At 36.2% G+C, this 12,426-nt stretch overlaps 1 protein-coding gene across 1 annotated transcript in view; it reads left to right on the top strand.

Annotated features, from left to right (window-relative positions):
* The window catches only part of PAN3 (poly(A) specific ribonuclease subunit PAN3), a 115,346-nt gene that overhangs the window by 20,596 nt on the left and 82,324 nt on the right, over nucleotides 1-12,426 (top strand). Inside the window, exon 5 of the mRNA XM_065896119.1 lies at nucleotides 8,517-8,678. Within this exon, the coding sequence (XP_065752191.1) occupies nucleotides 8,517-8,678 (162 nt within the window). The remainder of the gene's footprint in view (nucleotides 1-8,516; nucleotides 8,679-12,426) is intronic.

A 12,426-nucleotide genomic window follows, 5' to 3' on the forward strand; every position in this document is an offset into this window, starting at 1 on the left:
AATTTATATTTCTACTCATGGGTGCTGGTTTTTCTGCAGCCTTGAAAACACTGAGATGTAAAAATCTTTCATATCTTTGTCATTTTATAGTCAAAACCCCTCATTGTTAAAACTTGATTACTGCTGCTATTGAGCTTCTCTTATGTTTATTGACCTTTGGTGTTTCTTTGCTGTCCTATGCTTTTATTTTACTGTTGGGATATCCTTTTTAAATTTGTTGTAAACTCTTTCTTTATGAGACATTTAAGCTTCTTTGTTTTTTGGTCTTGAATTTCACAAGTAATTTATGCTGTCAACTTTGAAATGTCATACTTATTACTCTGATTATCTTTTATTAAGTACATTAAAAAAGAATAGAATATTAAGCTCATTTTGTTAAAATAACATGGTAATTCCCTGTCTGATGAGTTGGTGATTTTATATTGAAAGGACTGTCATTATTTTTATGTAATTTGAATCCACTATCATTTTTATTGCTAATGATCTATAGTAATCAACTTCCCTTTAGCAAACAGTTACATTCTCTCTCTTCTCTGTTCTGTTAGACTTAAATGTGACGTTCTTCTTACTGTTTAACCCGTCAGTCTGTTCTTTTCTTAAAGTGATGGATTAGATTAGATTGAAACTTGTTTAACAATATGATAGTTCCTATAGAAAAGGGCTCAACTTTGAAAAAGTTAATTTTATTTTCCTCCTAAATGAAGAGTCCTCCAGGGTGAACTTCCAGAATTGTGTTGAGATAAAGGTGTGCTTTGGAAAGAACAGATTAAATTTTGTTGTAACAAATTAGGAGTTCAGCCACGTATTTCCTCTATTTTAATTTGTACTTTGTGTGCAGTGACAACTTGCTCTTGTTGAGTCAAGAGTCTTCAAAATTTATGATTACAAGGGAATTTTGTCCTGTTGATTGATTTAAAAAGATCTCACGAGAGTTTTTTGTTTTGGAGGCTTTTTTTTTTTTTTTTTTGCGGTACGCGGGCCTCTCACTGTTGTGGCCTCTCCCGTTGCGGAGCACAGGCTCTGGACGTGCAGGCTCAGCGGCCATGGCTCACGGGCCTAGCCGCTCCGTGGCACGTGGGATCCTCCCCGACCAGGGCATGAACCCGCGTCCCCTGCATTGACAGGCGGACTCTCAACAACTGTGCCACCAGGGAAGCCCTGGAGGCTTTTTTTTAGGTGTGTATGGTTGTTTTGTGTTTGACACGCTACCGTATTTAAGCATGTGAACTGAAACAGCATGGTTTTTGTATACAGTATGTAATACTGTTGACTATAGTCATTATTTAACTTTAGCTTTGGGGATTTTGAGTTGGCTCTTACCTAATAATGGTAGTTTAGTGAAACCATGCTGCATCTGCCACTTGGACCTGGGAACTAGTAGATCATTCTGAGATATTCTGGTTGGCTTCTTTACACTCTACTCTGGGCACTGTATTTACAAAGTGTAGTAGCTGATATTAAGAGTTTGGTATTACTGGTGGTTCATCCCTGTTTTCCTAGGAAGTCGGTGTCAGGAATAAATTAGTAAAGATCAATTTAGAATTCTCATCCACAAACATGGTAGCCTAAGTTTTAAGCTAAATTTAACCAAAACTATATAATTTTTCCTAACTCTGTTTAATTCCCAAGATTTGTTCTTGCATTTTGAAAGTGGGGAGGAGGGAGTGGCTTAATGAAGTCTCTGTAGCTGCTGTTTCTCATTGATCCCATCCATGCCAATTAGAGTCAAAGAGAGATTGATTAATGTAGGAATTTGTATTTGGTCATTTTAGAATTAGCTAGAATAATGTTAAGATTGTAACATGTTAAGGAATACTATAGAATGTGGAATAAATTTAGTTAAGAGTACAAGCTCTGGAGCCTGACCTTATGTTAGTTTTGAGATTATAGGCAAGTTATTTTAACCTCATCTAAGGCCACCCTTCTCATCTGTAAAGTTGGTTTATAATGGTGCCTATCTCACAGAATTTTGAGTATTAAATATACTAATGGCTGTTAAGTACCTGGCATAGTGCACTGTGCTTGTCAAATGGTAGTTGTTGTTGCAGTCTTCTGCTGCTTATAATCCTGCAATTTAAAAACATACGTTTATCTGTTTCTGAATGTGTGTAAGATTATTTATCTTTGATTAACCACTACCTACTTTAAGTTCAATCATAATAAAGAGCATTGCTGAAGATATTCTGCTTCATTTCAAGATTCAGTTTAAGCAAGTGTACACATATAAATAAATCAAAAGGGAACCTTTTGCTCATAAGCAAATAGGCATTTTAGCATGATGGTTGCTTTTGATAAGGGACTAAAATCCATATAAAATTTTTTTATGGTCATTACAGGTGATAGTTTATTGTAGAAATAACTTTCATGACTTAAAACAACATTACCCACTTGCACTTAAAAGATTTTAATAACTTTGGCATGGTATTTTGTTTTTCTACATCTTGTATTCTGGTTCTATTCTAAAGCAAAAGACTAAAAGAAGTCGTAGTTTGGTGTTCCAAGTCTTTAGAAATTGAATGTGACCTTGCTTAACAGCTGTTCTCATTTTTGGTGGCATAAAACTCCATTGTAACATTGAGGTTTTGAGAACAGAAGTAATGACTACTTTGTAGGCTTTCTTAAATTTATGTAGATAATATAGTGGGCCTCTTCTCCCAGGATCAGACTCAGTAGAGCTTAAAAAACATTTCTGTGTGTGTAAATCCTGTTCTGCTCTATTTGACATAATTTAGATTACTTTTTACCTAGCAGCGTCCTCTGTTTTCATCCTCTCAACATATATGTGATTTCTGTATTGACTCCACGGATTAAAAGATCTTTTTCATTTATAGATGTTTACCGGCCCATGAGTCTTTAACAATGACAGTCTGTTTTTCTGTAGACCCACTTTCTGTACACCTGCTCACCATCCCATCCTATAATTGGCTTTATTTAAACAGTGAAAACCTAAGGGACCTAATATATTTCCATGAAAACCTACAATTACTGATAATGAATGGCAGGACAAAATACAACGTAATCTTTGAGGCTGGCTTGTTTTTGTTTTTGATTTTTGAATCTTTTACTAGAGAAAATTAATTGGAGCCCAATATACAATCACTTATAGGTTTAGATTTACTATTCTAAATTGATTAGGTGTGAGAGCCTTTAAAATCCAGGTGTATTAACACACCTAATTAACTAATAAATTAAGTAGAGGTAGTTCCCTGTGTCTGTATGGAAATTAGCTAATTTATTTGATTTAAAATATTCAAATTGTTTTAATCAGTGTGGAGTCTATTTTTTCCTAGTGAGTTTTACATTAACCACTGGCGGTTAATGGAAATGTAATCTTGTATTTAGTTCTCATAATAACAAATACGCTAAACCGTTAGGGCGTTTAATTAATTGAGGGAAAACCAGTGTACGTCAGAAGAGGTCGTAAAAGAGAAATGAAAGTTGATTTTCAAATAAATATACAGTAAATTCTAGGCCAGAGGTTTCTGTTAGTGGACCTCAGACCCTTAGAAGTGGCAAGTGGTAGATAGGTTGCCGAGTTGTAATTGCCAAAGACAATGAGTTAATACATTTCATTAAACATTGTCTAAAGGGAGATAATATCAGTATTTCATATATGTGCACAACTATTTTCCAAGTATGTGAAGATGTTTGATTAATAAAATACAAATTGTTTAAAAAAGTGCCATTCACAGTAGCTTTAAATCATCATTCATTGTTTCAGAGTATAAATAGTGAAAGCACAGTTATTCTGTTTTTGATGTTCAGAGGGCATTCTTAAAATTCACGGCATTGGAAACTTTTTGTGCTAGGATAACAATTGATTTCTCTAGTTTATAACTAATGATTAGGTTATGATATATAATAACAAGGCCTGTAATGTGAAGTATTGTAGAGATGATGCTGTTTTGCAGTTTTACCAAAAAAATTGTGCTCTGAACATTGGTCTATAACAACATTTTCTATGTGAGCAGTGGTATTTATATATTTTTCTTTTGCTAGACTGAACTTTTTAGGGGAAGAGAATAGATCTTACCACTGTATTTCTCTCTCTTTTAAAAAAATCTTTATTGGAGTGTAATTGCTTCACAACACTGTGTTAGTTTCTGTTGTACATCAAAGTGAATCAGCCACATGCGTACACATGTCCCCATATCCCCTCCCTCTTTTTTTTTTTTTTTTTTGCGGTACGCGGGCCTCTCACTGCTGTGACCTCTCCCGCTGCGGCCGGACGCGCAGGCCCAGCGGCCACGGCCCACGGGCCCAGCCACTCCGTGGCATGCGGGATCCCCCCGGACCGGGGCACAAACCCGCGTCCCCTGCATCGGCAGGCGGACTCCCAACCACTGCGCCACCAGGGAAGCCCTCCCCTCCCTCTTGAGCCTCCCTCCCGTCCTTCCTATCCCACCCCTCTAGGTCATCTAGGGAGGGCAAAAAGCCTTATGCTGAAATGTTAAGTGAATGAATGAATGAAAAAAAATGTGTTTGCATTTAAGGTTTTGAAATAAAACAGTCCTAAAAATTAGCTTTTATTGTTCTTTCTTTTGACACAGTGTGGAGACTTATCTTATTTGTTAGGAATGAGAGTGGATTTCCCTTAGTCCTAAACCATTGGATTGGTCTTCTGTGGACTAGGGCAAGGATTTTTGAAGAGCCAGGGCTTTGGGGGCTATGAGTAATGGTTCTGAAGGCTCTGAGTATTTAGGGCAAGCTAAAGGAGTGGGATGTTAACTATTTGAACCCCTATCCTTTTTTTATTTTGGGGGGTGGCCCCAATTTCTGTTTTACCACTAGTTGTTTCTTACCCAGGCCTCTTCCCTGACATTCTCTAGAACTTTATTGCTGGAAGGATGATCACCAGACCAGCAGCACACTAGTAGTCTTGGGAGCTTTTTAGAAATGCTGACTCTCATGCTTCACTCTAGGTCTGCTGAATTAGCATCTTTATTTTAACAAGGTCCCTAGAAGAGTATATGTTCATTACAGTTGAGATGTGCTAGTCTAGAATACATTCTCCAACTTTTTCAAGCCCTAAGTTGTTATTTTTTAAATGCCCAATAAAATGTGTAAAACTGTTTTCAACTACTGTCTTCTTGTGCTGTTTATTTAGATTTTGTGAAAAATGATAAAAATCAGTTTTGTAGTGAATCTTGAGACTTAAAAATGATACATATTAGAGAGAGAGAGAAAAATAGTTACACGGTATGCTGGACATTTTACCACAGGAACAAAAAGAGAATGGGAATTTTGATGTACGATGTTGACTTACTAGGAGGTGGAGCAGACAGACTGGTTACTTACCAACAGGACATGAGTTTGCAAAATGCTTCTGTTTCATGATAACCAGCAGGCTGGACTGGCAAGGAGGCTGTCAAGAGTGGAGGATCAACCAGGAAACATACCTTTTTTTTGACCAACACATTCTCAAGATTGGTTTAGGAAGGGACTGCTGGAAGCTAAGGGGCAAGGAAGAGGGCTTGTGCTTTTGTTTGCTCTGGAGGAGGGGTTTGGATCTTGTAGGACTCAGAAGGCTTTGGGGAAAATAAACATTTCCCATAAAATTTTGTTTGCCCTTTATTTCCTCACCTTCCATTTGACTTCTCTATTTCCCATAGACCCTACTGTCACTTAATCACCGATAGTTGTTTTTAAGCCAGCAGCTCTTTCCCCAGCCACGCCTTCGCCTTCTATTTGCATTGCAGTTTCCTGGAGTTTCCATCCTTCACCTGCGCCTGTGATTCTCAGGTGGGGACAGTTTTGTCCCCCGACTCCTGCAGGACATCAAAGATAGTTTTGGTGTCACGACTGGGGCAGATGCTGCTAATCGTCCTGCAGTGGCCCACGACAGCCCTCCACAGCAAAGAATTATCCAAAGTCTGTAGTGCTGCATTTGGGAAACCCCAACCTGGATTATCATCAGAGACCATTGATTTATCTACCTATTTCCAGTTTAATTCTCATTCACAAGCTTTCAAGAGTTCCCCATTGCCCATGGAGTGAAGTCCAAACTCCTTGGCATAGGATACAAGACAATTCATGGTTTTTTATTGCTTTCAAGCCTCATCTTTCGCTCTCAAGTTTGGCCCTCTACTAATGATAGACTGAAAACTTGTAGTTTTCCCTTAATTGACAACAGAGTGCCTGTATGCCTCTACATGTGCATTTTTCCTAACCTACAAATACATCTTTCTCTCTCACTCACTCTGGTTTTGTTTTGTTTTGTTTTGTTTTGTTTGCTATCTAGACACTTCCTTTAACACTGCTCAGGCATTCATCCTCTCTGTGAAGCCTTCTTTGCCTCTGTTCAATTGGTACCTTGATTATATATGCGTTTTTCGTATCACAATGAGTGTGTTCTGTTCGCATGACTTTGTTAACCACTAGGTTATGTTCTCTTTCGGAGGGAAAGGTGTGTGTTTTATTCATCATTGCATTCCAAGTACTTAGAACAGTTCTTGATACAAAGTAGGCTCTCATGTTTCGTTGAAAATACATTTTTCCTTCAAGGAATAAATAATAGTTCAAATAATTTGGAAATTAGCTTTGACATGAGATTTTACCATAATTTACATTCTGTGCAATGAGACTTCTGTCTGTAATCTTTTTGGCTCACCATCATGCTCTGTATTGCTGCCATCTCTTTTCAGATGTCATTTGTCTTCTCTTATAATGGTATTTAAATGGTATTGATACCTTAGGTCTTTTCATTCAGTATCACGTAGAAAGTTTTACTTTTGGATTGGACTTTATTCTCTATTTATTGAAGGAACTTAAATCTGTAGCTGCACAAGTTTGGGGATCTCTTCTACCTAAGAGGAAAGGTCTTGGGCTTATTATAGGTTTTGGGGGTGATGGGGAGGAGGGAGAGGAATAGTGAATTCCTTTTTGGAAAAACAAACATATAATGAGAGCTGCTGGGGTGGGAGAATTATACACTGGATTTATTTAAAACCTTTTTTTCTATGTTGGTTAATGTACTACCATGAGAATAAATTTCACTAAGGTAATAATTGGCTCAAAAACAAGTCTGGATTTGTGAAGGCTCTAAATAACAGAAGAACATTTAAAGCAATAATTTTCTTGCTTTCAAATGTATGACTAGAATTTAGGTGTCCTTATATACATAGAACCTATTTGACATGGTGTGATTTTGTTTAAATAAATATTCTTTGATGTGTTGAACTTTTTTGATAGGATCATGTTTAGCCCAGATGTTTTCTAAAATATAAATTTTAAATTAGTGAAGGCTTAATTAAGGCTATATTATTTTTGCTATATGTCAGAGCCTTATAGTTGTGAGCTATGTTATTAAAAATAACTTGCTTTAAAATGTTTTCATCTATAATTTGGTTCTAAAGGGTATATTTCTGTTCTCATTCACAAAAGTTGCTTGTGATGTAGACACAGAGAGTAATTGAATTGGTTCAAGATTGCATAGAGGTGGAAATATTTTAGCTTCATGAAACTTTACCCACTGCTATAATTATTGGATAGATGGGTAATCTAGTTTCCTTTCTTATGCAAGTTTAATTTTTGAAGAAGGTTAATTTCAACTATTTGCTTCAGCAGTCTTAAGACAGAACAATGAGTAAACATAGATTTTCTTATTTTAGGTCTTAAATTAGATACCTTCCCAAGAATGTGTCAGTATTCCTTAAAGGGAAAAAATATATACAGATTCCCTTTAAGATGCAATTTAGTACAAATTTGCTATAATTAAGAGAAGTAAAATGGTGGAAACTGTTCATTAACCTTCATGTATGAAAAAATCCCTGCCAACCACTTTTAAGATTGTTTACTAACTTTATTATAATATTAGCCAATGAATCTGTGCTTTTATTAGGCTACTTAGTATCAATCTGTTCAAACTACTGAGATTTATAAGACCAATGAAATTTGTGTATTTTTTTGTCTGAGATTGTTGTTTTTCATTGAGTACAGGTTTCACTGAGTACAATGCCTGTTTAAGATAGATCGATTTGTACTCTGCCCTAATGGGCATAGAATTTTAAAAATTAAAAAACAATCCATTCCTTGAAATTAGCTGCTTCTTCTAAGTGGAGTGGTTCTCAGTAGGAAATAAGGTAGTGAGATGGGGAGCAGAAAAAGATATATAGTGTGAAGAAATTTTTTTACCTGTATTTTGTGCCCTTGAAGCCATTTCTTCATATTGCAGTGAGAATAGGTAAGTGCCAGTGGAAAAAAATTTGCAAAGCATTTACTTTGCTGATAAGTTAATTTCTGTTCACTAAATTCAGATTATAATGTATTTCACTAAAACAGTTGTTGTTTTATGTAATACTGTTGTTAGGACTATGGGTTATTTTGGAGGTGTGTGCGTACTGGGGGTGGGGATGGGGAGTGGGGGGTGGTGCTAAGGACATTAGAGGGAGTGTCTTAGAAATTTTACTTGTTTCCTATTCCACCATTCTTGATATCTTCTGTATGTTAGTTATGTTAGCTTAGATTAGTATGGGGGATGTTAGGAGTGGCCTGGTTTCTTTCCTTCTTTTTCCTAGCCAAGGAAGTATCGCCTGGGGATGCTGGAGGAGAGGCTAGTTCCGATGGGATCAAAGGCACGAAAAGCAAAGAACCCTATTGGCTGCCTTGCTGACAGGTGTAAATCAGGAGTACCCATCAATATGGTTTGGTGGAACAGAATCACAGAAAACAATTTACAGGTAAAAATAATTTTATTAGACATTTTTGAAAAGTGAATATTTTGGCTGCTTTCTGTGTCTGTGTGGGGTGGTGTGTATGAGATTGGATGACTTAGCTGATACACTTAGGTTTTTTGTTTTCTTGTTTTTTTTTTTTTTAAATCAAAGTAAGATTAGTGGCCCATTCACTAACTAAATGATTTTGTTTTGTGGCTTTTTTTTTGAACTTTCTCTGCTTGTAGTATATTTTCCTATTCTTCCATTTAATTTAAGTTTTTCCCTTTTGGATTTTGTTTATAGTTAAGTTTAATTATTTTTAATACACAAAGTTGTACTACATTAAAAAGTCATATAAAATTTATTACAGAAAATCTCATTTATTTGGAGTCTGAGCAATAGAAAGCTCCACATGTTGTCTTTTTGTACATTTTTACTAGGAGATGAAAATTGTGTGTAAACTTGTCAAGTGTTGGCTGTAAAACCAACTTCAATAGTATGTTGTCTTAGAGTTATTATACATTTCAGTCTTTGCATTATCTGTGCTAATGAAAATGAATTTTTATAACTCAAAGGCTAGCTTTTGTATGACTCTGAATCTGAAGTACTTACGAAATAATTTGAATTATATTCCATTTTAATTTGGATTATAATTATTATAGTCTCATTTAAAGAAATTGGTAATTGTGTAAAATAGCTCTGTTGACCAAAATTTCAGTTTAGCTGGAAGTAGAATATCTTTCATCCCAAACTTTCTGAGTACATTGGTATTTTTTTAATATATTGCTAGCCAAAAGCCTATAACCCCACATACACATATCACACACAGAAAAGATATAACAGAGTCAACAACTTGGTTTTATTTCTGTCAGCAACTTTGTGTCATGAAGGGGTTCCACAGTATTTTGGTCTGTTTACTGTCAATGCCATAGCAGTATCTGTGTTACCTTGGGCACAGAAATAAAAAAGTTATTCCCCAAAATACTGCAAAACATGTTATTTGTCTCAACTGAAAATTTCATAGTATTTTTCTAAATATAAAGAAAAACAGGGAAATGGAGGGGGGTGGTCCACATAATCAAATACTTAAAATTTCTGTGGAAAGTTTGGGATATGTCCATTATGAATAAGAATTCATAATGGACATATCCTTTATGAAGAATGTGTACTGAATTCTTCCTTTTGAGATCAGGAGAGAGGTTTGATGTGGATTGTTAGAATTATTTTCCAGTTTTAAAAAGAAAGTCTGAAAATAAATTGGGCTCCAGTTACGTAAGGACAGTTACAGGTGGAAGTGAAAGTGCACGTAGGTTGCAGGGGAAACACGGATGATGCAGAGGTACGGCCACTTGACCGCCCCCCGTTGTCCCCCGTGTCTCAGGGGCAGTTCCAAGGTACTTCTCTTTAGCATAGCTTGAAAAATCATTAGGTTCGTTTAAAGAATATATGCTAGGATTATGCTTTATTTTTAATTACAAAGCTAATAATAGATTTGCATTCAGTGTGCTAAAGATTGAATTGATGCTGTCTGAATCTGATATTTCAAATACTAATATTATTTTGTGTTTCAGATAATTCAAATAGTTCTTTTTTAAGGATGTGAGGAATGCCTTATTAGCTTGATGTGATGTTGGAGGGGCAAGAATGCCTTACACTATCAGTCATGTGTTGAAGCATTGAAAAATACCTACCCGGTGTCCATTACTGTCTTTGTGGATTCCTAAGTTGGGTACCTGGTATTGTTTATTTAGAGCAAAGAGTATGTCAGTGCAATTTTCTTTTCTATTGGGGTTTTTATCTTTTTGTTGTATGAGAAAAGTAACTTATATAAGTCAATTCTGTACCTATGCCTTTTAATTCTGTATTTTGTTTACCTTCAAATATTTTAAAGATTTTTCACATATAAAAATTTTAAAGGATTGTGTAGCCAGATATATTAATCTTTCCTGTTGCATTTGTTTCCTTTCCTTTAAAGCTTAGGTCTTCTCAATCCTAAGGTTAGAAAAATATTTATCTATATTTTATTTTAGTGATTATAGCTATGTTTCTTAAATGGTTACCTTGTGCCACGCACTGTGCTAAGCTCTTTACACGTATTGTCTCTTTTGGTCTCTTACGGGACAGTTGTTACGGTTAAATGAAGAAACATCTTCAGAGAAGCTAAGTAACCTTAAGGTTAAATGGTAGCTGGTGGAGGAACAGAGCTCTGAACCCATGTTTGTCAGGCTTCAGAATCTCTTCACTTCTGTGTAACGTAGTTCTGGTTGTACTAGAGCTATGATTGATGTGATTGTCTAAATGGTTAACTGAACTTCTGTAGGACAACCTTTTTTGAGGATGAGAATGGGTATGTAGGTTTCCAGACATGGACTGTAGCTTATGCATAACTCCACAGTATTTGTAAGGTCAGTCTTTTTTCCTCATGATTCATCTTTTTTTTTTCTCAGTGACATTTAACTGCCTTTCTTTCTGGAACTTTAAATATTTGTTTACACTGATTTCTTAATCTTGACCTAACATCTTTTTGGAAAACAAATTTTGGAAAGACAAGTTTTTCCACTTCTGAAAACAAAACAAAAAAACCCAAGCAAACAACTAACTAACAAAAACCTTAAAACGACAACAGAAACTTGCTCTGAAAGTTTCTACCTGGATCATTCATAATTGCATTTATTCTCTTCAGTGCTGGATTTCTTTCGAGAGCCCTATGATTCCCAGCCTTTTAGTACTTAATAATCTTTTTATTTATTTTCTACCAAGAATCTTGTGATATGAAAGAGTCTGTCTACTGAACACAGGACATTTGTAAAACAGTGATTCATGCTTTCATTCTAAAATATATAATATGCTAATTAGAGAATCAAAGAAATTTAATATTTTTCTTATATTGTGGAGGTAGCTTGGTGGAGGCCAAATTTATTTTTCATATGGCTGTTTGAAATATTGATCATACCCATCTGGTCTCCATTACTGTGGAGTTCCCACTTGGGGACCCTTGAAATAGATTCTAGTCTTTTCTCTGATTTCTTTACAACCCATTTATTCCTTCAGTGCTTGGAGTTTGGTGTTAGCAAAAATTTTGCTGGAAACAAATCCCAAAGCTTGTCAGAGGTCTCCTGAATCACCAAATCCAACAGTTTTATCCAGTACTTAATACTGCTGGCCACTTTTTTATTTGAAGCTCTTTCCTCATGCATTCTTGTTTCTTTGTTTGCTTGCCTATTTATTTATTTATTACTAGCTGTGTTGTGTCTTCATTGTGTCTATTTATTTATTTATTTATTACTGGCTGTGTTGTGTCTTCATTCTCTAGTTGCGGCTAGCGGGGGCTACTCTTTGTTGAGGTGCACGGGCTTCTCATTGCGGTGGCTTCTCTTGTTGCAGAGCACGGGCTCTAGGCACGTGGGCTTCAGTAGTTGTGGCACATGGGCTCAGTAGTTGTGGCTTGCGGGCTCTAGAGCACAGGCTCAGTAGTTGTGGCACATGGGCTTAGTTGCTCCGCGGCATGTGGGATCTTCCCGGACCAGGGCTCAAACCCGTGTCCCCTGCATTGGCAGGCGGATTCTTGACCACGGCGCCATCAGGGAAGTCCCCACCACGCATTCTTGACTCTGTTTCATCCCTGCTCTTTGTGAGCTCCTGTTCTTGGCTCACTTGTTCTTTGCTTTCCCGTGTATGCCTAAGATTCTTAAATTTTTATTTCTCTTAGAACTGTCTTCTCAGTTCAAGACCCAAATCTTTCATGCCTTCTGGTATCTTTGCATGTAGATGT

This window comes from Phocoena phocoena, chromosome 18, assembly GCF_963924675.1.
Source record: "Phocoena phocoena chromosome 18, mPhoPho1.1, whole genome shotgun sequence".
NCBI classification, from domain to species: domain Eukaryota; kingdom Metazoa; phylum Chordata; class Mammalia; order Artiodactyla; family Phocoenidae; genus Phocoena; species Phocoena phocoena.